This window comes from Puma concolor, chromosome A2, assembly GCF_028749965.1.
Source record: "Puma concolor isolate L17-30 chromosome A2, mPumCon1.1.hap2, whole genome shotgun sequence".
NCBI lineage: Eukaryota > Metazoa > Chordata > Mammalia > Carnivora > Felidae > Puma > Puma concolor.
The window spans coordinates 112,094,994-112,122,961 of NC_141668.1; the positions used below are offsets into that span (position 1 = coordinate 112,094,994).

Genomic DNA, 27,968 nt, shown 5'->3' on the forward strand with positions numbered 1-27,968 from the left:
TTAGTCATGATGGCTTCAGATCCTCCCGGTGACAGGTCTTGCATAAACCCCCAACAGATCCCAACATCTTCAGGATGAAAGCCCGGCTCTCAAGCCCGCTCATCTCTCCTGCACCTTCTTCTTTCATCTTCACTCCTCGCCCTGTGCCCTCTCCACTGCCAGGACTTTGATCCCGTCTCTTTCTCTGCCTGGGAAACCTCTCCTGAGACGGGCAGGCCCAGCTCTTCCTCTTTCGGTCATTTTTCTCATTCCTCATCTTGGTCCCTATCCATCACGGGCCCTCAAAGTGTGTGCTCTCTGGGGGCAGAGTGCCTGGTATCTGAGCCAAAGTAATTTGTAAGAACCCGCTGGGCGCTTGGTGCTGGCCTAGCCAGGGCTTTCAGCCAGAATACCACCTGCCACTTCTCCTCCTCCATATGGCCTGGGCTTCCTTGTGACAAGGTGGCCAGGTTCCAAGGGTGAGTGTCGAGAGAGAGAGAGGGAGGCAGAGGGTGCCAGGTGGAAGCCATATAAGCCACGTTGCCTTCTAGGACCTAGTTTTGGAAGACACACACACAGTCCCTCCTGTCGTACTCCGTGGTTTGCCTGTTCTGGTCGTTGCACGTCGATGGCGTGTTGTAAGATGGGCTATGTTGATGTGACCATCTGCTACAATAATGTTACCTTCCCCATTGGGCTGTTGTGAGGAGCTAATTAATTAGGCGATCCTTGCAAGGAACTTCAACCAGTGCCTGAGAAGCTGTAAGTACCTAAAAATGGTCACTATTGTTAGTAAGTGCTGGAAGAATTGATGCCTGGCAGTGTTTGAGCTTATTAAGGGAGACTTTACGTCATCTTGGGGAGGGATGGTCATGGGAGATTTTCTAAAGGAGGTGACATTTTAGCAGGGATCTGAGGCAAAGTGTCAGGAGAAAGAGTTCCAGGCAGAGGATAGCATGTACAAAGGCCCTGAGGCCAGTGTGTGTGTGTGTGTGTGTGTGTGTGTGTGTGTGTGTGTATAGAATGAACTGAAAAGAAATCTGTGCTCGAGGACTGTTTTGTTTTTGTTTTTATTTTTTTCCAGGACAAAATGAGGATATGAAGTCTTGTCTCATTTCAGGTGAGGAGGACCAGACCATGGTTTTGGCTGCAGCAGAGGCCTGAGGCAGGCCAGGGAGTTGGTGCAGGGAGCAGTGAGGGGAATCTCAGTGCACCTGCTCCTGCGGGGCCAGGGGGGCATGGGTGGAGGGCCAAGCCCTCTAAGCACAGCCTCTGACCCAAGGTGCCTACCCAGCACTACAGTCACCACACACCCTGAATGCCCAAGCCTGAGTCTGAAGAGTGGGTGCCCTCCCTCCCAACGGAACAGATCCTAGCCCTCACTCCAGAACAATCACCTGCCACCCTAAGTCTGAGGGTAAGCTTTTGGCTTGGCCTTCACGTTAAGTCTGAACTCCTGCCAGACCCCAGGACCTTTGCACCTCCACGTTCTACCCCAGAAATGGCCGGCCAAGTGCTGAGGCTGGAGTTGGCCCTTTTAGTTCTCCTGGGGGCTGGGGCACAGCGGCTCTGCCCTGCCCTGGGTGGGAGTGGGTGACACCGAGCTTCCCCACTCCCTGTCCCTCATGCTACTGCCCAATTCAGTGGGAGGGAAGGTTACCTCCTAGAGCTGCTGTGTGGCTCTCTTTGTCTCAAAGAGCCTTGAGAGACGGCAGGAGAGAGATTTAATTGCAGCCTGCCTGGGAACCTTTAAAGCATTGACCTCTCTGGCCACACCCCAAGGTTGGCACGCTTTAATTAAAAACAAAGTGCTGCTCGGAGGAGCCCTGCCAAGCCTGGTGAGCCTGGTTCACCTGGGCTGCCTCCCACGGCCACCACGGGATGGCCAGCTGACCCTCCTCAGGGGGGTGCTGGGTCTGTGCCTTCACGGAGGGTGGGGGTTTGGATCACGGTTGCTGGGTTGTAATTTTCTGATCCGTTGGCTGCAGCGAGAACAAAATCAGTGTTCTGGACTTGCCCTCTTTTGAAACCCACCTCCTTGTGGATTCTCCAACTCCTTTTCCCAGTTGGCATGCCTCTGAGCCACGCTGGTCTGTGCTGGGGTAGCTCTGTGGCTGTGCCACGAGGCTGTGGCCAAAACAATGACAGAGGCCAGTGCTGGTGGCCCACCCCAGGTCCTTCTTCCTATCTGCTGGGGCAGCACAGCGTGGAGGCTGAGGTCAGACCCTGAGCCTGTGGCTTCCTGACTGTGTGACCTGGGGAAAGTCATTCAACCTCCCTGAGCCTGGCTCCTCACCTGGGCAGTGGCGAGAGGCACCGAAGCCTCTCGAGAAGAGTGCCTGAGGGAGCAAAGTGTCATGTGTGGACTTGGCTCATGTCCTTCTGCCTGGACCTGGGGCTGGGATGCCTGGTCCTGCACACGCGCATGCTGACTGCTTACTGTTTCTAGCACCTGCGTCTCCCTCCTGAGGTCCCTCTCCCCAGACGAGCTTAGCAGCCTGGAAGTTCATGGATTCTGTGCCCCTGGAGCAACCCTCAGTCCACAAAGGCCAGGAGCTGGTAGATGGATACTCCCAGCTTCCCCATCCTGCAGCCCGGTGGAGGGCCATGTTTTTCTCCGTAAATTTGTTTACATGATTTCTATTTTACCTTGCATAGTTCTTTGTGTCCTTGGCTTTATCTCAATGAAGATATACCGTCTACTTATTGTTTTTCCAAAAATTTTAATTGTGGTAAAAATATACACCACATAAAATTACCGTCTTAACCATTTTTAAGGGTGTGGTCAAGTACGTTCACTGTTGTGCAACCGATCTCCAGAATGTTCTTCATCTTGCATCTCGTCCCCGTAAACACGGACTCCCCCATCCTCTTCCTCTTCCAGTCCCCCCGCACCCACCATCCTACTTTCTGTCTCTAGGAATCTGACCACTGTGGGGACCTCGTGTAAGCGGGATCACACAGTATTTCCTTTTGTGACTGGCTTATTTCGCTAAGCACGATGTCCCCAAGGTTCATCCATGTTGTAACGTGTGTCAGAATTTCTTTCCTTTCTAAGGCTGAATAATATACTATTGTATGAATAGACAACGTTTTCTTCACCCATTGATCCCTCCACGGATGCTGGTTTTTGTGAATAATTCTTTTTTTTTTTTTTTAATTTTTTTTCAACGTTTATTTATTTTTGGGACAGAGAGAGACAGAGCATGAACGGGGGAGGGGCAGAGAGAGAGGGAGACACACAGAATCAGAAACAGGCTCCAGGCTCTGAGCCATCAGCCCAGAGCCTGACGCGGGGCTCGAACTCACGGACCGCGAGATCGTGACCTGGCTGAAGTCGGACGCTTAACCGACTGCGCCACCCAGGGGCCCCTTTGTGAATAATGCTACTTTGGGCTATTGTAAATAATTTGCTATGAACACGAGTGTACAAACATCTGAGTTCCAGCTTCCAATTTTTCTCAGTCTACACTCAGAAGTAGGATTGCTGGATCATATGGTATTTTTACATTCAAGTTTTTGAGGAATCACTATACTAGTTAGGTTTTTAAAAATGTTTAATTTAAATTTTAGTTATTTCACACACGTGCAATTTTGGTTTCAGTAGAATTCAGTGATTCATCACTTACATTCAACACCCAGTGCTCGTCACAACAAGTGCCCTCCTTAGTACCCATTGCCCATCTAGCCCACACACTAAGCTATTTAGTTTGGATTTGCATTTACCTACTGATCAGCTTCTAGAATAAAACCTGTATCTTTTCAGGGCTGTTTGGATTGTGACAGAACATTCAAGCTAGCTCTAACAAAAATGAAAACTTACTGGCTCATGTAACTAGAAGTACAGGATGATTTTGGCTTCAGGCATGGCTGGATCCGGGTGCGCAAATGATGTCTCTCCACCTCTTGGCTCTGCTTTCTTATGTGTCCAATTTGTTCTCAGGCAGGCTTTCCCCAGGTAGTAGCCAAGAGAACCACTGGTAACTTCAGGGTGACAGCCTTCCACAAGAGGGACGGTGTCTCATTCTTAATAGTTGCCGTAAGGTCCTAAAGAGGGTTCCCAGTGAGCTAAGTGTGAGAATCCTCAGCTGATCACTGTGGTCAGGAGTATGGGACAGTCTGACTGAGCAGGTGAGGATGGGTCAGGAAGTGGGGCTGGGTCAATTCTACTTGGGCCACGAGCACCGAGAGTGGGCACCCCAAGCAGGTGTCCACGGCTGGCAACAGGCTGGTGCTGCCCTCTTTGGCTGCTTTGCTGGGGTTCCTGCCTTGCCACGCAGCCTTTGCCTTTTCCGGGTTCCCTGCTCCTGAGTTCATAGTCACCTGTCCACCTGACCCCTCCCATCGGGGCAGCTCCTCCCCTGCTGTCAAGATTCTGGGAACTGAGGGAGGCCATTGGCAGTAGGGAACGTGGGTTTGGCGGGTGACTGAGCTGCTGGAGGGGGACTGGCCAGAGCAGGTGTGGGGAGTTAGCGTCACCCGGCAGGAGGGGAGGAGCGCATTGGCAAACCAGGGGGCGGACCCTAGCTGGCAGCTAAGGGTAGTGGAGTCTGGAAGGGGCCTGTGGAGACTCTGGAGAGTGTCCAGGGCCAGCTCTCAAGGGTGGGGCTGTGGGGCCATTTAAGAGGACCCATGTTGGACTCTGGGGTCATAGAGATGCCCAGAGATACACAGACACCTTGAGGGGCTGCACTGAGCTGCGGAAGACAGATAATTAGGCAGGCAACTTGAGTGACTCTGTGGAGAGAGAAAGTGATCCCTAAAAGAGTACTGAAAGCACTCTGGGGACAGAGGCTGGCGGAGCAGATGACTTTGACTCCCTCACGACCAGATCTGAGATTCCCTAAGATGTGGGGTGGGGCTGAGGCGCTCAGGGAAGACTCTGGCCTCCCAGGGTCCGGCCAGTGCAAGCCCGAGAAGAGAAGGCAGCGTTATCCCCATCCCCCTGCCTCCCACCTCCACTAGGTGCCGGATGCCTGGGTGGGCCGAGGTGGGCAGACCACCTAGCTGAGGCCCCAGCACACCCACAGAGGAAGGGCAGACGCTTGTGTTTTATAATCAGAGCGAATTAGAAGCCATATTGCACTGGGAATTCTCCTCGTCCAATGTTGCATACTCTCTCGAGATCATTGGAGGCCCCCTGGTGTGTCAGAAGCCAGGGCTGGGTAAGGATGTCATGTTCTCTTTCAAGGTCTCCAAAAGGAGCTCCTGACTCCCTGGCCCCTCCAGCCCTCAGCTTTGTTTTCTTTCTCACCCACCAGCACACCTTCCCTTCTCTCTCGGCTCTCCGGTGAGTTGCTAAGCTGCAAAAGGAAATCGCGATTTCAGTACACTGTGGCTCAGTGGGGATAACAGCTTGATGCGCGAGCACCTCCCCGACCCAGTGACGTGCACACCCACACACGCACGCACTGGGTTTAATAGTGGATGAGGCCTGAATTCGGGACTTACAAACTCAGTTGCCTACAGGGGCCAGGAGGTGACACAGACGAAGGATGTGGGGCGGGGGGAGACTATAGGGGATGGTGGAGACTGTGGTCAACCCCAGACCACCTGGGGGAAATCTGTGCTCATTCCTAGGCAACCATTGCCACGCAAGAATGCTACCCCAGGGGGATAAATCTGTGGGTATTTCGAAAGAAATCAATGATTCTGATTTTTAGATGCTGGCAACTGGTTCACATTTTTATGAGACATGAGGTGTGTCTGCAGGCTGGATTTGTGCAGGGGGCACCCTTCATGTAAGGAAGGGACCTGTGTGGGTGGTAAGAATAATGATGGGGGGAGGGGAGGGGACGGCAACATTTTAGCATCTGGCAGTTATTTATTAAGTGCATAGAGGCAGGGGGATGCAGAGATAAACCAGACAAATCCAGGGCTCGTGTTGTAGCAGGGAGCGTGCTGTGACACAAATAACCATGCCAATCATTAACGACAGGTTACAGGTACAACGCTTGGTGGGGCCAGGCACGGTGCTGGGAGATGTCTCGCCCTGGTTTCGTTAACCCTCCAGGGGCCCTGCCCTCCCCACCGGGTGAGCTGACACCTCCTGATAGACTTTCCTGGTGACTGTGACAGGAAGGGAGAGTGTGGATGGTGCCGTAATCTGTCTCCACTGTGGCTCCAGAACTCTACACACGGACCCTCAGGGCTGGGTGGGCTTCCGACTTCCACAAAAGCTGCAGCTCGGCCCTGTGGTGGGGATACAACTCCTGCAGCTCGAGCCTCATTGAACAGACGCTCCTTATGGCCTTCGTTCTGAACATGTTCATTGACTTACACCATGGAGCAAAACTGAAAGAAATATAAATCCAGCGTACCCATTGGGTGTCTGTTTCCGTGAGCCCCGACTGCTTTTGTCACTGACGCACTCTCGGTAACGATGTTTTTATATGAGCCGCCACGCTGGCCATGGTGGGTGCCGTGACGGGTCATTGGACTGAGGCTGGCCAATCAGAGAGCTGCCCTGGGAAGTTTTTCAGCTGGAACTGGAAAGGAGCGGCAGAAGCTGCCACTGGCCGAGCTTCTCCCATTGTGGAAGGAGCTGGCTGGCGGCGAGGGAGGAGGGACCCACCAGTCAGAGGGGCACCCAGATGGGGACAGGCGGGGGCACCCCGGTGGCAGGGGGCCTGGTTCCTGATGTTTCCCCATGCCTCTTTTCATGAGATACCTGCGTCTTCCCAATAACTCTCTTTTAAAATTTTTTTAAAAAATTATTTTTTAGTTATTTTAAAATTTAATTTTAAAAATTGTGATAAAAAACATACGACACAAAATTGAACATTTTAACCATGAAAAAAATTTTTAGTGTTTTTATTTACTTTTGAGAGAGAGAGAGAGAGAGAGAGCAAGCAGGGGAGGGGCAGAGAACGAGGGAGACACAGAATCCAAAGCAGGCTCCAGGCTCTGAGCTGTCAGCACAGAGCCTGACGTGGGGCTCGAACCCATGAACTGTGAGATCATGACCTGAGCTGGAGTCAGACACTTAACTGACTGAGCCACTCAGGCACCCCGACATTTTAACCATTTTTAAGTGTCTAGTTCAGTGGCATTACTTACATTCAAGTTGCTATGCAGCCGACCCACCGTCCATTCACAGAACCCTTCATCCTCCCAAACGGAAACTCTGTCCCCGTGAAGCACAAACTCCCCATCCCCTCCCCCAGCCCCTGGCACCCCCATCCCACTTTCTGTCGCTGGGGATCTTACGACTCTACGGACCTTGTGTACATGGGATCACACAGCGTTTGCCGGTGCTCATTTCGCTTAGCACAATGTCCTCCACTTAACGACCACATTTTGCCCCAGCAAGTTCAAGTGGGGATTTTGTTGTTTGCAACCAGAATGACACTGATGACTCATGCAGTCACTGCGACTTTTTTCCCTAACAACCCAATTCAAACTGTAACCTAGAGCATTGTTGACAGAAATACAAGCACCTGTGTATAAGCTCAGTGCCTTTTCTCCACTAAGTCCAGCCAGTTCAGTCACTGCCTGACGGGAATGTTGACTTTTCTGTCATTTTCTTCTTATCTGGGTCGTCGCCAGTCTCATCTCGCACATGGCCTCACTGCCTACGGTACCGAGCCGTGCTCTGCCCTGGGCTGCCGACCCTGGCCAGATGTGGGGTTCCCCGGGGTGCGTGGCGGGGTGGGGGGCCTGAAGTGTCCGACATGGCCTCGAATCTGACGCTGCTTGTGATTTCTTCCTGCAGGTGCAGCCAGACCATGCTGGAACCATTCTCAGGCGGGTTTCAGCTTTTGCTCCGGGCCCTTGGCATTTCTCAACATCCAAATCCCTGCTAGATCTCTGTAACCTTCATGGTTTTTACCACCTGGCTTTCTGCCGACACAGGGTTTCTAGTGCCGGTGGGTCAAGTACTTAACCGTGAGGGCAGCTGTCCCGGTGACCACTGCCTGCACTGGGGCCGGCCGCCCCCTGCATTTGCCTGTCCTGAGTCCCCTTGTCTATGTGAGCCTCATCCCCACTGGCCCGCCCTAAGTAGGAAGCAGAAGCCAGCGTTCAAGGGACTTGGATACACCTGGAGTCCAGGATGTGCTCAGACAACACCCTGGGGCCAAGGTCACGTTTGGATACTGTGTAGGTATGGGGCGGTGGGGGAGGGGGGCGGTCAAGGCAGGGGCTCAGCGGGGCCAGCTGGTGCAGGGAGCTGGTAGGGGTGGGTGATGAGGTGGCATGGGGGGTTGCTGACAATTCAGAGCAGCACTCCCCCCCCCCCCCACCTCGGGAGAATGACCTGAGGCTAATAACAGCTGCTGATTGGGAATTTATGCCACATTCTCCCCCTACTCAGCAGCCCCCTGGCCAACGACTGACCACCATGGGGTGCAGAGGGTCAGCCCTAAGGGCAGGAGGAGCTCTGAGCTATGGTTCTGCCCCTGAGCTCTGCTGGGATCCGGCTCCTGCTGAGGCCATGTGCTCACCTGTTTCTTGCCTGTCTGCCCTGCATCCCTCCCTTCCTTTCTGCAGACAGCCCTCCTTGAAAGTTATGTCCCCTGGTTCCTTCTCAGCCTCTGCTTCTAGGAAACCATGGATGGGGTTGAGCTGGGAGGGGAGAAGGCAGTAAACAGGAGGCCGAGTTAGCAGTGTGTCTGACAGGGGCTGGGACGGGGAAGGGGCTGGTGTCCTGGCGAGGCCAACCGGGTAGGGAGAGCCGGTGAGGTTTTCCACAGAGAGGGGTGGCCGGGGGCTGCAAGCCCCTTCTCCTGGCCCCCAGGCCCTGGGTTGACACTCAGCAGTTTGGGGTACCACTACCGTGTGCACCCTCAGGTACCCGGATGGGTTAGGTGGATGCTATGGAACATCTTCCATTTTAACCGTGGCGCGTTCACGTTCATAGATTTTAGCAATCGATGACCCACATGCCGAAGTAGGATTTCAGGGCTATTGTTCCGCAGGGAGTATTGAGGTCACGCTAAAGAGAAAACGGTTGATGTCGCTTGTGAAAGGTGGTAAGGCAGACTTTATCCGGGATCATCGAGATAGGTGTGGGGACCACACCCGCCATTAGGGTTTGCAGTTGGGGGAGACTGGGTGCAACTCTGGACACAGCACAGGCCAGTGGGGATTCACAGCCAGGGAGCATGGTGGGCGGTGGATGGAAAATGAGGAAGGGGAGTTCAGCGTGGGGCTGGGGGAATGAGGAAGGGGTCAGGTGAAACTGACTCAGCAGGGTTTTTGCTAAAATGGAATTTTATAGGGAAGCGCCGAGGTGGGCCTAGTGAGGGCTCATGATCTTGACTCTTGGGCCCAGCAGAGTTGTGGTCAGTGCCCGAGACAGCAACAAGGAGCAACGCCAGTGGCAGGTGACCATGGCATGCATCTGCGGGACAGAAGCTTGGGGAACACGGGTAAGGGGGAAGGTTTGGGGTGAGGAGGTTGGATTCAAGGCCTGGGTCTGGAACATCCCTGCTACCTGAGCAGGAGAACTTGTGTCCTCTGTCTGCTCTGCACAGACAAAGGGGCTGGCCTGATCCTGTGTCCTGTGAGGCCTTGCTGGTCCTGGGGCTCTGGTGGCCAATTTGTGATTCCTAATCCTTGTCCTGCGCATCAGGCAGTGAGTGGCCCAGAGCTCAGCATTGCAGAGGGGTAGGGGGAGGTCCCCTCCGCCTGTAGACAGGCTCCAGCCCTGAGGCCTGAGCTTGCCTGCTGGACCCTGGCTCCCATGCCAGGAGCGACCCCAGTGTAGGCCGGGCACCTCACTCTCTTGACAGGGCTGTTCAGAAATAAAAGACCAGGAGGTGGCCCAGATTCTTGGTCACTTCCACAGCTGCTCCCAGCCCCTGAGGAAGTCACCAAAAACCAAATGGCGTCCACCTAATTCCAAGTGTTCAGAGGAAAGACGTCGGCTCCTTTAAGAAAAAGGAATAGCTCCAGTCAGCAGAAAGCTGGTTGTGGAAGCCGGAGCCCAGGTAGTAAAGCAGCTCAATTGTATGCAAATGTATGTACCTGTGGGGAGGGGGATGGGCGCTGCCTGAGGAAACCCAGAGAAAAAGCTGCTGATCAAAGGCGGCGCTGGATCCCAGCTTCTCAGAACCCAGAGTCTTACAGCCTTAGAATAATTAGTGCTTACTCTCAAGAAGCCAAAGAAGAGCAGCGGAAAGGGAGGACCTTGCAGTTCACTGAGCGCTCACTTTGTCCAACGGGGACCGGGCTGCATGGAATGCCCTCCCCCCCCCCAGGGTCCCCTCCAGCGGTGGGCCCGCCCAGCACCTGCTGAGCTCAGATGTTGGGCTCTGGGTCAGCCCCAGGCAAGTTCGGCAGCTGAACCTTTGACTTACAGCCATTCCGCAGTGAGATGTCCTGTGAGTGTCCAGGTGGGCCGGGGTTCAAAGACTTAATACAAGAAAAGAATGTAAACTGCCTTACGTTTTGGTATGGATTGCATATGAAAGTGATGGTATTTTATTTTATTTTATTTTATTTTTTTTCTTCCTACTAAAAATTTGTTTAAAAAAATGATTATTTTTGAGAAAGAGAGAGACACAGAAGTGTGAGTGGAGGAGGGACACAGAGAGAGGGAGACACAGCATCTGAAGCAGGCTCCAGCCTCCGAGCTGTCAGCACAGAGCTCAGCGCGGGGCTTGAACCCACGAACCGAACTGTGAGATCATGACCTGAGCTGAAGTCGATCGCTTAACTGAGTCACCCAGGTGCCCCTGAGTGATGGTATTTTAGTTATGCAGTAAAATCAAATATATTCTGCAAATTAATATCACCTGTCTGCTTTTAAAAAATGTAGCTACTAGAAAATTGGAACTCATGCATGTGGCTGTCATATCTCTGAGGCTTGATTGAACGGTTGCCTTGGAGGAGAGATGATGAACTGACTTCTCCAGCAAGGTCAGGGCCTCTGTGGGACTGAGCGCTCTCTTGGGACCCTGTGCCCAGCAGCTGTGGCTTGTCCCTCCTTGACCGCGGGCTCTGGAGACCTACCTCCTCTCAGGATACACCTGCTTCCAGGATAGTGGTGACGCCTGTCCTCTGGGTTGTTGGGACGATTAAATGAGATTCCTGTTACCAACAAGGTAGGAAATAATGAGACAGAAATAGTGACAGGTGCAGCATCACTGGTGGTTGTGGCTCTGAAGGCCGTGGGGCGAGGTGACAGTTGACAGAAAAGTCCCCGTCACATACGTGGTAACTGTCCAATGTCAGGGAAGGGAGGGGTCCTGTGCCTCCACGGCCCAGGCTCTTGGGTGAGCAGTCAGGTGCCACTTGTGGGAGAAAATGGGCTTGGCTCCATGGGAGGATTGGTGAGGGGCCTTTGAGGAAGTGACAGCTGGCCAACCACGGTCCTTTCTGCAAGGAGCGCTGGCAGGCGAAAGCCCCATTTTATCTGACACACTCCCAGCTCTCGGTCATGCTCTGCGAGGAAGCAGAGCATCAGTGGTTCTGAGCAGTGAAGGGATTGGACATGTGGGCATACGTGTGGGGATGGTGACCTTGGCTTTGTGTCATCTAGGGGGGGTGAAGGCGTTCCCAAGGCCGAGCCGGGCAGAGGCAAGCAGAATCTGGGGCCCTGGACTTACCCTAGCCCCTGAGCCTTTCCCTGGTGCCTTTGGGCCTGGATTCCGGGCTCACACTTGCCCCTGCGACATGTACTTTTGCTCTTGTCTCCTTACGTTCCGCTTGCACTGTTCTGTATATCACAGCGGGAAAGGCAAAAGGGGGGTGACCAGGGCCCTCGTTCATCTTTTCATTTCAACAGGAAGCCCCATCTCACATGTCCACGGGGGCTGAGGTCCTGGGATATCCAGGAGCAGTGGGGCTGTGTTGAAATGGAGCGTGGGGCCTGTCCAAGGGGCAGCTGAGGACGATGCTTGTCACAGGGCAAGGTGGGCTTAGTTCTGCCAGGTCTTCCTATTTACTGAGAAGCTGGACATCTAGACTTTTGGGTAAAATCTCATTTCTTAATATTAGCAGTAGCTCAATGATAATGAGGAGGAGGAGGAGAAGGACAACAGCATTATGTGGGCCAGATAAAACAAACCTGTGAGTTGCGTCCTTCTACGACCTTTGGATCACCTCTGACCTCTTGAGTATCTGTTTTCAAGGTCCAACCTGTTCCTGGGACCCTGTATCCTAGCACAGGCCCTAAGGGATGAGTGGCAGGGGTTCTAGTCTGGTCTGGTCTGATCTGGGCTGGTCAGGTCTGGTCTAGTCTAGTCTCTTCTAGTCTGATTTAATCTTATCCCCATCCACTGATGATTTCCTCTGAGAGGAAACTGTTAGGCAATGAGTAACACAGAAGAGTCCAGCATTCTCTGCCCTCAACAAGTTCCCAGTCTGGCAGGCAGTGAAGACAGAATACAATTAAGATCTTCATGATGAGGCAAAATGCACTGTGTCATAGGAGAGGAATGACCCACATATTGGATTGTGTTCTGTTTTTTCCCGTTTTGGACTGATTTTCCTTTCTTCTGGGGCACAGTTTCTTGTTTTTCCTGTAGAGAGTCACAGGCTCTTTACTCTCAGTTGTTGTGGCACAGTGGGGGTTGTCTCCACCCTCCAAGTGTCCCAAAGGGGAACACATCACGTGGGCTTAGACAACCAGAACGTTCTACTCCCTTCCATTCCCGTGGTGATGGGTTCAGGGTGGACATGTGACTTCAGCTAGGCTGACGAGATGCATTTCTGGAACATTTATAGGAGATACCAAGAAGAGAAGTTCTCTTTTTGTTGGTAAGAATGTAGGATTGGGACAAGTCACATCTGCCACCACTTGGTATAGGGCTTACTTGAGAATGCGGCCAACTCAGAAAAGAGATTGTGACACTCTTCATGATGTTATTTAAACCTAGATCAAGCCACACCCGAAGTTTTCAGTTTCTGGAGCCAATAAATTCCTTGTTTTGCTGAAGCCATTTTGAGCTGAGATTCTGTCACTTACATCCTACAGAATCCTGTTCAAAACAAATACCATGGGGTGGGGGTGAATTTGGGAGTCATTTCCTCAGGTGTGAGGATCCAGAAAAGATTTCATGGAAAAGGTAGCACTGGAGCAGGCACACAGGCCATATTTTGACGGTCAATGAAAGGGAGGAAAGTATTCCAAATGGAACAGAACTCATAACACGAGCTAAAGCTTGTAGGCAGGAAAAACAGCACGTTTGGATATCATAGAGAAGCCTAATTTGGATAAAGCATAGAATACTTGTGGGGTCTGCATGAAAGGGCAGCAGTGCACAGCGAAGGAAACAATCAGCAAAACTAAAAGGCAACCAACGGAATGGGGAAGATATTTGCAAACGACACATCACATAAAGGGTTAGTATCCAGAATCTATAAAGAACTTATGCAACTCAACACCCAAAAAACAAGTAGTCCAGTAAAGAAATGGGCAAAAGACATGAATAGGCACTTCTCCAAAGAAGACATCCAGATGGCCTACCGACACATGAAAAAATGCTCAACGTCACTCATCAGGGAAATGCAATTCAAAACCACAATGAGAGACCGCCTCACACCTGTCAGAATGGCTAACATGAACAACTCAGGCAACAACAGATGTTGGCCAGGATGCGGAGAAAGAGGATCTTTTTTGCATTGTTGGTGGGAATGCAAACTGGTGCAGCCATTCCGGAAGACAGTATGGAGGTTCCTCAAAAAATGAAAAATAGAACTACCCTACGACCCAGAAATGGCACTACTAGGTATTTATTCATGGGATACAAATGTGCTGTTTCGAAGGGACACACTCACCCCAATGTTTATAGCAGCACTATCAACAAAAGCCAAAGTATGGGAAGAGCCCAAATGTCCATCGATGGATGAATGGATAAAGAAGATGTGTATATAGATACAATGGAGTATCACTCGGCAATCAAAAAGAATGAAATCTTGCCCTTTGCAACTATGTGGATGGAACTGGAGGGTATTATGCTAAGTGAAATTAGTCAGTCAGAGAAAGACAAAAATCATAGGACTTCACTCATATGAGGACTTTAAGAGACAAAACAGATAAACATAAGGGAAGGGAAACAAAAAATAATATAAAAACAGGGAGGGGGACAAACATAAGAGACTCATAAATATGGAGAACAAACTGCGGGTTACTGGAGAGGTTGTGGGAGGGGAGAGGGGCTAAGTGGGTAAAGGGCACTAAGGAATCTACTCCTGAAATCATTGTTGCACTATATGCTAAGATGTAAATTAAAAAATAAATAAATTATTAAAGGAAAAAGAAAGAGCAGCAGTGAATAAAGTTGGAGAGATTGGTTGGAACCAGAGCATGGGGTGGGGCTGGGGCTTACATTACGTGCTAAGAAATGGTGTCTAGTGTGTGAGGTAATGTGACCCTTTGGGAGGGTAGATGGAGCTGTGCTTTCCTGAGGAAAGTCACGGTCTATTTTAAGAAGAGACAGTGGTGGGGTGCCTGGGTGGTTCAGTCAGTTAAGCGTCCGACTGCAGCTCTGGTCATGATCTCACATCTCGTGGGTTCAAGCCCCGTGTCAGACTCCATGCTGACAGTGTAGAGCCTGCTTGGGATTCTCTCTCTCCTCCTCTCAGCCTCTCCCCTACTTGTGCTTTCTCTACCCCTCTCTCTCAAAATAATCAAACTTAAAAAAAAAAAGTAGAAACAGGAAGGTGTGATTTTTAACCTGGTGACTGTTCATACCATGTGGGTAGATTCTGGGGTGGATATTGACTCTTCCCCGGGCCCATATTCCTTTGATCATATCCATAGAAATTGGTGAGGGAAGAGGTTGAGTGAATTACATCAGTGTCTCTTGTTGAACTAGTATGCAATTAACTCCTGTATCTACCTAGAATTTGTGTTGCCGTATAGCAAGAGGTGAGCAGGTAAGGTATTTTTTTCCTTCAAATTATTAGCCAGCTGTTCCAGTGCCATTTGTTCAGTAATTTGGTCTTTCCCTGCTGAATTCAAGTTGTCCTATTTAGCATATTGTACATTTTAATATTTAACAAGGACCATTTGTTTTAGACTTTCTATTTTGTTCCTCTGTGTTCTTATACTATTCCTCATATTCTTTCTATGCGTCACACTTTTAACTGTTATTTCACAATAGGAATCCCCTCATTTTATATATATATATATATATATATATATATATATATATATATATTTTTTTTTTTTTTTTTTTTTTTTTTTTTTTTTTTTTTTTGCCTAAAATATTTTGGCCATCCTAACTTACTTAGCCCAAAATATATGTTTGCGGATTATTTTGTTAAACGTTGATTTTGAAAGAAATAAATTTAGTCTAGAAATTACTTTGGGAAGGAACAGACAACTATAGAATATGTACCCATCCCTTCGTGGAATATTGGATGACTTCTATCGTCGGCCCATTGTAGCTTTGTAATTTTATTGATATAGCTCATGTACATTTTGTGAAAAGGTTATTCCTAGATAGTTTATGGCTTGGGGAGTTCTGTTGTATTTTATACCTTGATTATATGTTTATCTTGTATGACTGTTCTACTAAAACTTTGTGATATTTCTAGTAGTTAGCCAGTTGATTCTATCTGAAAATAACCTAGTTACCTCTTTTCTAATCATTAAAATTTCTTTTTCTTGTCTTATTTAACTGGCTAGAACTTCCAGGTCAGTTTAAAATAATATCAGGAATAGCAGACATCCTTGCTTCATTTCTGTACAGTTGGAAATGCCTCTAATAGCGTGTTTCAGCATTAAGAATGACTTGATTTTAATTTAAGATAGGTATATTTTCTCATGAATAAGAAAACTAAAACATAATATGCAGTAGAGGTTGTATGTGGCTTATAAAGCCTAAGGTATTTATTATCCGGGCTTTTACAAGACGAGTTTTCCAACCTCTGATCTAGATGATTGCATAGATTTTTATATTCTCTGAATTATTGATGTGATCCTCTTTATATTGAACCATCTTGAATCTCTGGGCCAAGCTTGGATTTTGACCCAAAGCTACTGGGTTTGCCATCGTTAGGAGGACGAAAGCAGGGTCCGCATTTCAGACAGTGAGGATCATGGGCACCTGGCCATGAGGACAGAACTCACGAGCACCGGTGTCCTGGGAGGGATGAAGAAATCTTGGCAGAAAGGGAACATTGTATTTCATGGGGGTGTTTTGCCGTTGCATATTTGGTTGACTTTTTGGTGGCCTTGGCCCTTGGGCAAATGGCATCATTGACTATTTCCAAAACGTATTGACAGCAGGATTGGGGACATTGGTTTCACTCCCCAAGGGGTCTCTTGTTTGTTTCCTGGGAAGGAGAGAGTAGCCAGCGGAGAGCTGGTGCGCATTGGCTACCTGGGTGAGGTCTGGATCCTTCCTCTAATGAACAGACTCCGTGGTCAGCTCTTGTGGCATATGTCCTAGGATCTGAGTCAGAGGGTTGTCACAACTCTTGCTGCTATGAGTGGTCAGAAGGTGAGCCCCCTTTGGGTCATGAGGCAGTGTAGGTTTGTGTAGGTGTCCTCAAAGCTTGAGACGGCTAACCAGGATGTATGCCATCAGAACTGATCAGGATAGAGATAGCGACCGTCTTCCGCCCTCCATGTCTCTGTTTCGGAATAGGGATCTTGCTATTTAATTTGAAGTTGAATTCTCCCTAGAATGCAGTAAAATACACAATAGTGAGCAGCGTGTGTATTTGTATGTTTGTGCATACACGTGAGTACGGAAACGGAAGCTTCCACAAAGCACAGCATAGGAACAAGATGCATGGGTAGAGACAATTCCTAAATAGAACTAATTCAGTGGAAACAAGAAGTTGGGCCTAGAGATGAGCATAAGAACGTAAACTCCTCAGTAATTACAGACCTCCCGGCAGTGGTGTTGATGGAGCTGTGGGCTTCCGTGGAACGTAGAATGAGGTGTTCAAGTCAGTCTTATCTATATTTAAGAAGCCAGCAGAGATCATCCGTCATCCAAGTTACTTTTAGAAAAGACAGCACAAAAAGATAAAATTCAATGCCTAGAAATAAGCCCTGTGGACCTTTTGGTGGCCATTCTTCTAGATTTTTAGTTATGCTTGCAGACAGACACTCTTAAGTTGGCTGTGAGATAATAGAAAAAATACTGATCTCTGCTCCTGGATCCTGACACAGGAATCCTAAAACCCCTGTGAATTCTGAAGTGATAAGGGCACTCGGAGCATCTTCTGCTCTACTGAGGTGATTCTGGGTGGGTTCCTGGATGGTTCCTGGACTGGGGGCTGGTCACCAGAAAGACCAAGCCCTGATTAGAAGCTTGGCACTTTCCACCCCACTTCCCACCCTTCGGAGGGAAGAGGAGCTGGAAATAGAGTTAATATTTGATCATGCTATGTGAGAAAGCTCTCATAAAAATCCCAACAGTGTGGGGTTCAGAGAGCTTCTGGTTTGGTGAACAACCCAGATCAGGAGGATGACATACCCTGAGTCCATGGGGATAGAAACACCTGTGCTCAGGACCCTCTCAGATCTCATTCCATGTATCTCTTTATGTGGCTCTTCATCTGTATCCTTTATCATATCCTTTGAAACTGATAAATGTAAGTAAATGTTTTCCCGAGTTTTGTGAGCCACTCTAGCAAATTGCTCAAACCCAAGGAGGGGGTTGTGGGAACCTCCGATCTCTGTGGGTTGGTTGGAAGCATAGGTGATAGTCTGGGCTTGCAAGTGGCATCTGAAATGCGGGTTGCAGTCTTATAGGACTGAACCCTTAACCTGAGTGCCATGAGACCTAAGGAGAAAAATGCTGGGTGTTTATCTTCTTTAAAGAAATGTTTATGCAAATCCTTTGCCCACTTTTAATCGAGGTCTTTTTACTGCTGAATTGTAACAGTTACTTATATATTCCGGATACTAGAACCTAATCAGATATATCATTTGCAAATATATTTTCCAATTTTGTGGGTTGTCATTTCACTTTCTTCCTCCAAAGCACAAACTTTTAAATTTTGATAAAGTCCAGTTCATCTATTTTTGATTGCTTGTGTCTTAGGTATAATATCTAAGAAAGCATTGGCTAGTCCAAGGTCACAAAGATTTATCCCTATGTTCTCTTCTAGTAGTTTTATAGATTTAGCTCTTACATTTAGGTCTTTTCTATTTTTAATTAATTTTTCTATATGATGTGAGGTAGGGGTTTTTATTCGTTCAACCTGTTTGAGTCTTTGAATCTAAAGTGTGTCTCTTGTAGGTAGCATATAGTTGAATCATGTTTTTTTTTTTAATTTTAAAAATATTTATTTATTTTTGGAAGACAGAGAGAGTGCAAGCAGGGGAGAGCAGTGAGAGAGGGAGACACAGAATCTGAAGCAGGCTCCAGGCTCCGAGCTGTCAGCACAGAGCCTGATGTGGGGCTTGAACCCATGAACTATGAGATCATGACCTGAGCCAAAGTTGGACGCTTAACTTACTGAGCCACCCAGGCACCCCTCTGAGGGCTTTTAAAAAATTGTTGTCTGTGACTTTTCTGAACGAATTCTGTAATGTTTGTATTCTTTGTCATGTGTGGTCACTGAATTCTCTCTTGTGTTAGCTTCACGGTCAGCCAATGTTTGGACAGAGATTTTCTGTATTCCTGGAAACATATCATATCCTCTACTCTCTGCTGAGGGGTGCTTTGTGTGTGTGTGTGTGTGTGTGTGTGTGTGTGTGTGTTGGGGCATGCCTTCAATTCGACACATGACCAGGTAGTTTACAACTCCATCTCAGCCTTCACTTCCTGCTTATGCAGATTCTGTAGGTCGGCCAGAGATAAGAGTTTTAGGGCCTCTTCAAGCCTTTTCTGAGCAAGTTTTCAGTCCTGAATATCTACACAGTCCTACACACCTGCATGGCCCCTTGGAATCCCATTACTCTGTAGGTTCATGTTCCCAATGAACATCTCATTCCTTAACTTTTCCTTTTAAGCTTTTTGGTGAATGTAGGATTTGTCCCAACTGTTACCCAAGCATCCATAATGCTTGACAATCACCTTTGATGGTTTTTGACAAGTAACTCCAGGGGACAGGCTGTTCGAGCTGGGTGAGTTCCAAGTCAGTTTCAAGTAAAGAGAGTTTTGCAAGTGGGGTCTTCCAGGAAACCGCCAGATAGACCAAATAGTGACAGTTTTCTGGGTGTGGGGCTGTAAAGGAGCCCCCATCTTATCCTGCTGCCTCCCTGGCTGCCAGCCTTGCTGGTTTTCACCATAATTGTGAGTTCCTGGCTTGTAAGGTATCATGGAGCTCTGGAGAGGGAAAGATGGGCTAGGAGAAGCTAAAATAGCACAAGGCTCATCATTTTTACTGAGAGTCAGCCTTTTTTTTTTTTTTCTCTTGATTAAACATCTTCAGATTGCTGCACGCTTTTGGTTAATTTCCAGAGTTCCAAAGTGTTGATTCTGATCATTTTTGCCAGATTTCTCATTGTTTTTATGCAGGAGAGAAACGTTGGATGTCCTTACGTAGCCATTTTTCACTGCTGTCACCTCTCTGAGTGATTTTTGACTCTTACTTTACATACAATCATAATCACTTTGGTTTCCCACCCACAGTGGTTCGGATGGCGCGATTGGAGAGGCAGAAAGTGGGTGCTCTACTTATGCATTCTTTACCGCAGTGAGCGTTTCTTCTCCCCATTTCTTTTCAAGTCACAGAGACCTGCTTGGATATCAGAACAGGAATCTAGCTGTACTGAGCCGCGGAAGTAGGGAAAGACCTGCTTCCCCGTGCCTCATTGTCTGTCCCTGCTCCATTTAATGAGTCCTGTGCTCGCGGAGGTTTGAAGAGTCTGGGGCTCTGGCAATTAGCCGACTCAGTTTTCTGTCCCTGCTCTGAAGACCTCTCAGCATAAGGCCCCCCCCACCCCCTGCTTCTCCTTGTCTCCTTCCCATCCTGCACAGCTGGATGGCAGAATAATGACTTTATTAAGCGCATCCTGCACTTAATTCCCCAAGGTGTCAGTCCATTAGGAAAGATTCAATCTGCCACCAGCAGCCACACAGCTGGTTTAGTCTCATCTGTCCAAACCTGGATGGGGGTCCAAGGGAAGATGCATATGAGCTGCTCTTCAGGACCGTCTGATTCTCTGTGCCTGGGGCTGGCCCTCAGGGGAGGCACCATCGTCCACGTTCAGCTGAATGAGCCCCTGAGGTTCCACCTGTCGGGGGCAGAGCGGGTCGCACCTCTTATCCGGGGTGGGTCTGGGGTCTGGGGTCTGGGCGTCAGTCAGCATCCAGAGGTCTGGGAGGGGCCCAGGATAGGAACTCAGGTAGGCACTGTGGGGGTTTGAAGGGCAGAGGGGGAATTTACAGAGTCAAGGAGGAAGGAGGTGCAGGACTCAGGAAACGAACCAGCAGATAAGGTCACAGAAGACACTTCCTTGAAGGTACATGCTGCCTTGAACGGGAGCAAGGTTATTTACGTCTCCAAGCCTGAACACATGATGTGTCTTTGGGCCTGAACCTTCTCATCTGTGAAATGGGGATGGTGATTCTCCACCTTCACAAAGCCCAAGGTCAGAGACGACCTATTCCTTCTTAAGAAGTAGGGGTTGGAGGTGCCTGGGTGGTTCGGTCGGTTGAGCGTCCGACTTCGGCTCAGGTCATGATCTCTCAGTTCGTGAGTTCGAGCCCCACATCGGGCTCTGTGCTGACAGCTCAGAGACCGGGGCCTGTTCCAGATTCTGTGTCTCCCTCTCTCTCTGCCCCTCCCCCGCTCTCTCTCACTCTCTCAAAAGTAAACATTAAAAAAAGAAGAAGCAGGGCTTGGACTCTGCACACAGGGTGGCAAGTGCAGGTGCGATGGCCTTGCTGCTCCAAGGTGACTCCACTCTACCCCACTGTCCTGTTCTGGCCAGGGGTCCTGTGTCACACAGGACTCCTCTGGCCGCAAGGGAAAGAAATCTGACTTCGCTTAAGCAAAGGGCAGACGTGATTAGCATATGTAGCTGGAAAGTCTTGAGAGGTCTGGTCAAGTATGTTGGGCCCAGGCTAACACCTGTAGAAACGAGCCTCTCCATATTCCTCCTTTGTTCTGCCCTCTGCATAGCCTCCTTCTCAAACAGACTTAGCTCACTTTGGGTCCCAATGGCCACAGCTTCCATTCTACCAGCTTACCAAACCCAGGGGACAGCAGGGCCCCCAGTCCCAGCCTACTTCGCGTTGGTCAACACTGGGTCCTGCGTTTACCAGAGAGCCAGCTGTCTGAGTCTGAAAGTTCAGGTCTAGACCACATGTCTATCCTTGGACAGGGAGTGGGGCAGGACTGGGAGGGATCTCTGAAACCAGGGGGATGATTTCCCCCAACAGCTCAGGGTACTGTTACCAGCAGGATGCCGGGCGGGCTAGACTATCAGGTCCTGTCTCAGTCTGCTCAGGCTGCTATGACAAAGTACCCTAGACTGAGGGGCTTCAACAGCAGACATCGATTCCTCATAGTTCCAGAGGCTGGAAGTCCAACATCAAGGTGCTGGCAGATTTGTTTTCTGGTGAGGACTCTCTTCCCGGCTCCTAGAAAGCCACCTTCTTGTTCTGTCCTGACATGGCGGAGAGACTGAGCAGACTCTGTGGTGTCACTTCTCGTGAGGACACTAGTCCCTTCGCGGGGAACTGACCCTCATGCCTCTTCAACCCTAATTATATCCAAAGGGTCACATCCCCAAATACCATCACACTGGAGGTTGAGGCTTCACATATGAATTTGGAGGGGGGGGGGGCACATTCAGTCCCTAACAGGTACCCATTGCATGGCATAACTGGGTCCCACCCACCCTTAGGGTTACATCCTGTGGTGGCTTTGCAATCCTTGTCTGCAGGCCCAGCTCCTGGCTTTCCTTGGGGGGGGAGGGTCTGGCTTGTCCTCACCCATGGCTCCCTGCCCAGCCAGACCTCACTCCACCTTGAGCTGCCGTCCCAGGGCAGTCCTCAGCCCCAGAATTCTTGCACCCCGCCCTCACCCCTGTCCCACCTAAGCCCAAAGCGGGCCCTCTGAGAGTCAGAGGGCTGAGAGGCAGTCTGCACTTCTTGTTCAGATCTTGGCCAATCCATTGATTGATTGATTCATTCATTCATTCCTCTGCTTATCCCCTCATTCCTCCAATACTCATTCACTGAGTACCTAAGATGAGTAAGGTGCCATCCTAGGGAAGGCAGAAGTGTAGAAAATTGGTCTCCATGGCCCCGAACCAAAGGGACGCCCCTTCTCCTTGCCAGGCCCTAAATTAATCCATTTAAAAACAGTTTCACTGAAGTATAATTGCCATACAAGAACTGTGCATAATTAAAGTGTACAATTTGATTAGTTTTGACATAATATATATCTGTGAAGCGATCACCCCTATCAAGATAATAAGCATATCCGTCACCCTCAAAGCTTTTCCATATGCCCCTTTGTGATTCCGTCGTCCTTCCCCTCTGTCCCCCCCCCCCCCCCACAGGCAACCACTGATCCGCTTTTGGCCACTGTAGATTTGTCTGAATTTTCTAACCTCTTACGTAAATATACCAAGGCAGCATGAGTTCCTTCTGTCTGGTGCTTTCACTTGGCAAGGCTACGTTGAGATTCACTCATGTGGCTCACTCTGGCTGCCCATGCCTCTGGTTGTTGAGTGGTATTCCATCGTACCACAGTTTACCCACTTACCTCTTGAGGGAATTTGGATTTGCTGAGACTATGCACATACGGGTTAGGATTGTGAAGGGACACGATGGAAACCTGACAGGTTTATGATTGGTGACTGCAGAGTTCTGGATCTTAGCACCCAGACGGCCCCAGGGCTGGGTGCTTGGAAAATGTGAGAATGTGTTCGACCGTGGACCAGCACTTTCTACCCTGTGTTCTACAAGAAATGAGTTTGACGTCAAAAGGTTTGGAAAATGCTCCCGATTTTTGGATACTGGTCATCTTTATTGGTTTGTTAAAGGCTCTGAGAAGCCCTGTAGTAAGGAAAATCCAGTGTCTGATGAGCTCATTTGGCCATGCAACCTCCCGCCCTCTTTTGTCCGAGCGATGATTGTAGGTCTCTCGTGGAGGTGGATGGATGAGTGCGGCTCTGGACCACAGTGCTGCCAGCACACGAGGGACACGCATCGTCTCTCACCCCAGTGTGTGACATTTCACCTATCGGGTCTCGTATGCATTCACAATTGACTTACGGTGTTTTAAATGATAGATACTGCACACACACAGAAAAGCATTGAGAACAAAACCACCAACGCTCGTAAACAACACACGATTTGTGTTGCATTCTCCCTCTCTGTTTTTGTGTGTGTGTGCGTGTGTGCGTGTGTGTGTGTGTGTGTGTGTGTGTGTGATTCAAAGAAGTAAAACCTCACCAATATAGTTAGAAGCTTCCTGAGTGCCTCTTCCCCATCCTACTACCTCTCTCTCCTTCTTAGCAGAAACCACTATTCTGAATTTGGCATTCCTCCTTTCCAGACGTATCTTTATTCTTTTTTTAAAAAAAATTTTTTTTTTCAACGTTTATTTATTTTTGGGACAGAGAGAGACAGAGCATGAACGGGGGAGGGGCAGAGAGAGAGGAAGACACAGAATCTGAAACAGGCTCCAGGCTCTGAGCCATCAGCCCAGAGCCTGACGCGGGGCTCGAACTCACGGACCGCGAAATCATGACCTGGCTGAAGTCGGACGCTTAACCGACTGCGCCACCCAGGCGCCCCATCTTTATTCTTTTACTGTGGGTGTTCTTGTAGCTCTAGGATTGTCTTCCATATTTAAAAATTTCACAAATGATAAGATACTGTTTGTAAAACTCTGCATCTCTCTTTCATTACACATGCGTTTTACATTTAACCGCGGCTCCTTAATTTTAAGGGTTGCGTAGTGTTCCATTGAATGAATAGACCGCAATTCACGCTCCATTATCTGGTTGGTGGATAAACATGGTGAGGATGCTAATTTTTCTCTAGAATAAACAAAGCTGTGATGACAATTTTTGTGCTTGTCTTCTTGGCGCATATATGAGAGCTAGGGATGAGCGGCTGGGTCATGGCATAGGGGTATCGGGGACTACCTAGATATTGCCAAAATGTAGGCACCAATTTATACTCTTATTTGCACTCTAAGAGAGTTCTGTTTTCTCTCTATCATCACTAACAATTGATGTTGCAAGACAGGTATGTATGCACGTAGGTATTTTAATGGGGGTGGGACCCTCAGGCCTAGACCCCCAGGGGCCTTTATCCCAACTGTACTCCCACTAAGTGAATGATTTGGTAGCGAGTCTGTTGCACTGCCCAGCTAAGCACAGGGACAGGCTTGCCACTTCCAGGGAAGAAGGCTCTGGAACATTAAGGAGGTGACTCTCCAGGGGTCAGGGTCACCTGCTGAACCCCTGCAGGACTTGTGACCAGCACAGTATTGTGGCACCAGCTCTGGAAGTCTAAGGCTTTCTCAGAAGCTGTAACAGTTCCTACCCGACCTCAACAGTCCCAGCTCCTGACGTCTGGGTGTTGGACTCATAATTCAAAGGTTTGTTAAGGTCTTAACACCACCTGTCTTCTCTCTTCAGGCCAGGAAGCCCCAATCTCACACTCAAAGTTGTAGATTTGGGGTGTGGTATCAATCATTTGCCCCACTTATGTACCACGGATCTTTGACCTTGAGGCTTACATATCCAGTGGATCTATTCAAACGTTAGTCTAGGTTTACGTAGAAGATGGTCCTGTCTGGGAATTCCAGACTTTTAAATGGCAGGAAAATGTCTGGTCCATAATAGGTGCTCAATAAATATGTGTCACATGAGGAGCACCTGGGTGGCTCAGTTGGTTAAGCATCCGAATTCGGCTCCGGTCATGATCTCCTGATTTGTGGGTTCGAGCCCCACATAGGGCTCTGTGCTGACGGCTCAGAGCCTGGAGCCTGCTTCAGATTCTGTGTCTCCCCCTCTCTCTGCCTGTCCCCCACTCATGCTCTGTCTCTCTCTCTCTACCAAAAATAAATCAACATTAAAAAAAATATGCATGAAATGAAAGGAAATCCTGTTTTGTTTACAATTCCTTGGTTACTGCTGACATGGAATATCTTTCCATATGTGAACTGGCCAGCCTACTTCCCTCTCCTGTGAATGACTCCTTTCTTGTATTTTGTTCATTCCTTTGCCGGGTCGTTTGGCATTTTCTTTCTGATTTGTAGCAGTTCTTTACACATTCTGAATAATAATCTTTTGTCAGTTATGTGCATAGCAAATATCTTTCCCAGTTTGTAGCTTGTTTTTTTTTTTTATTTTGTTTATTGTGTCTTTTGTCTTACAACAGCTTTAAATTTTAATATATGCAAAGTTCTCAATCTTTCCCTTTGTCGTTTGTGATTCTGTGTCTTATTCAATACATCTTTCTGCACCAGAAGTTATAACGATTTTTTTCTATTTTTTAATAAGTCTTACAATTTTATTCACCATTTAATTCTGTAATGTACCTGTCTTTGTTTTATACTGTATGATTTGAAGTAAGGATGTGCTTTTTTTCCTTTTGGCAGGGACAGACGTCTTTGTTTTCTGTCACCTTCCTCACTGATCTGTAGTGCCATTTCTTTCCTTCTGCGTCTGAGTCTGTGTCTGGTCTCCCACCCTGTCCCTTTGGTGCATTTCTCTTACCGTGCCGACGTCTCACTGTTTTAGTTCCTAAAGCTTTGTGGTCGCTCTTAATAACTATCTTGATGGGTCCCCCCAGCTTTTGGCTCAGGAGTGTCTTAGCTCTTGGTTCTTTCTTCATCCACATAAATTTTCAGATTCGTTTGTCATGTTCTGTAAAATTTTCCACTAGGACTTGAGATGAAATTCATAGATCAAATTGGGAGAGTTGTCATTTTTATGCTTTTGTGTCTTTTCACCCATGCACCTGGCCAATCTGTCTAATTTATTTTGGTCTTTTATATTTTTCAATACAGTCTTATAATTTTCTCTGCAAAGATGATGTGTATCTTTTGTCAGGTTTCTTCTGAATCCTATAAATGGATAGTTGTCGTTATTGTTATCGGTCTCTTAAAGTTAAAATTTCTGACTGTTCGTTGCCGTGGTCTCGGGATACAGCTTGTTTTTGTATTTTGAGCTTGGATCCAGCAGTTTTGCTCAACTCTTTGTTAGTTATTTTAGGTGGTTCGTGAGTTGTGTAGGACTTTCAGTGTCGATAAGCTGGCATGCTAGAATTTTTGCTTCTTCTTTCCAATCCTCGTGTACTGAATTTCTTTTTCTTGTCTTACTGCACAAGCAAGGACTTTTAGTACAACGTGGAATAGATGTGGTGATGGTGGGTGTCTTTGCCATGTTCCTGACTCTTACTGGATGCTTCTAATATTTTATCATCAATTGTGTGTTTATAGTGGGTTTTCCATACATACTTTGTATCATACGGAGAGGGTTCTGTTTTATTCTTGTTTTGTGAAGCATCTGTGTTGTGAATGGACATTAATTCCACATATATTCAGATGATCTTATGGTTCTCCCTTTGGTCTCTTGAGAATAAATGTGTTCATGGCTGTTTCTAATGTAAACATTCCTACATTGCTGGTCACATATTTGGAAATAAATATCTGGAAGTGGTTCAGCCTTTATGAAGGTTTTTTTTTTTCCCCTCTATGGAAATCAAGGAAGACCAACCAAATAAGAAAAAGCACAAGGTATTTATTCAGAGTTTCCTGTATCAGGGGAGTCAGCCACCATCACTTGTATTTTGGTGGAGACTCAAAGGCAGGCAGAGGAGTGGGAAAACTTTATGGTGGAAAAGCAGAGGGCTTTGGGCACACCGTGATGGAGGCTGCTGGCCCAAGGAAGCTGGAGGCAGGCTAACTGGAGGGGGGCATCCTGGCGATTGGTTAAGGGAGCATTTCTGGCTTTCTTTGGTTGGTTCTAAGTTGGAAGCGGGGACACAATTAGGGAAGGTGTCCGTTATTAGTCAAGTCCTGCCTATGTAGGGTCCATTATCACAGGGGTTATTGTTTCAGCTTCCTGGACTGTTTGCTAGAAATTCTGGTCTGACTTTGCACACATCTGACTTACAGAGATCTGTAGAGAGGAGTCTGGACACCTGGGCTGTGGTCTAGATCACGAGTTGGTTTCCTGGGCTGACTGCAGATGGTGGGTCTGAGTTCTATACATGTGGCTGGCCATTGTCTGCTTTTGTATTCAGTGTCTCTCTCTGAAGGGTCGCGGTGTCCACCCCACTTGGGCAGTGTCTGCCCAAGGCCAAGGCTCATACTCTTGCGGCGGGAGGCCTTAATTGGAGCCCCTGCTCTTTGGAGACCACATCGCCCCTCACGCACCCGAGCTTCCCCACTGACATAGTTTCTGTGTCTGCACCTTCTCCCCCTTTGCTTGCCGTGCCGTTTTTCAGACCTTGCCCCCTTTTCTATCAGCTCCCTTTGCCTTTAAAGGAATATTTGTTCTATTTTATCCACGATGGCCGTGTGTTTGCAGCAGGGCAATTTTCGGCTTTTGCCGTCTGCCAAGTTGCTGGTAGCAGAAGTCTCCAAGCCGCTTTTAAAGTGGGAAGTGCTTTCATTCATTCCTTTGCTCGAAAACATTCATTAACTGTGTCTTGCGGAGGGCTCAAGCTGGCAGTCCCAAGCAGGATCTGGCCCTCAGTCATGTTTCTGTTCAAGATGAAACTGAAAATGGTTTGTTAAAGTCCTGATGTAAATGTTTTGTAGAGCGCACGCCCTTGATGGTCACCAACTATTTACAATTTGTGGTAGATGGCTTACAAAAATATCCACCATTACTCCTTCCCTGTACCCTTGCACCTTTATGATGTGATGCAGGGGTAGAACGGAGTCACTTCCCCACTTCTGACGGGGGCAACCTGGGACCTGCTTTGGCCGGTAGAATGTGGCCGAAACGACCTTGTTTCGGTTCCTGGCCTGGGTCCCGGGAGGCCCCGTACATTTCCACCGCGGCTCTGGGAACTGCCCACTTGCCTTGCAAACAGGCCTGGGCTCCCCTGCTGGAGGATGAGGCACAGGTGAAGCAGAAACCGTCCTCAGTGCGCTTGCTCCGGGCCAGTGTCCTGTTAATGCAGGTGAGTGAGCAAACCCAGCTA

At 48.6% G+C, this 27,968-nt stretch overlaps 1 protein-coding gene and 1 long non-coding RNA gene across 2 annotated transcripts in view; both read left to right on the forward strand.

The window, feature by feature from the left end:
• Positions 1-510: 510 nt before the first annotated feature.
• Positions 511-5,243, forward strand: LOC147583432 (uncharacterized). The gene is made up of 3 exons (XR_015243110.1): positions 511-741; positions 1,064-1,099; positions 5,171-5,243. It is a non-coding gene; the product is annotated as an uncharacterized LOC147583432 (long non-coding RNA).
• Positions 5,244-27,328: 22,085 nt separating this feature from the next.
• LOC147583433 (proline-rich protein 23E-like) overlaps positions 27,329-27,968 on the forward strand; it is a 75,752-nt gene continuing 75,112 nt past the window's right edge. The window contains 2 exon segments of the mRNA XM_086682339.1: positions 27,329-27,385; positions 27,858-27,947. Coding sequence (XP_086538465.1) covers positions 27,329-27,385; positions 27,858-27,947 — 147 coding nt within the window.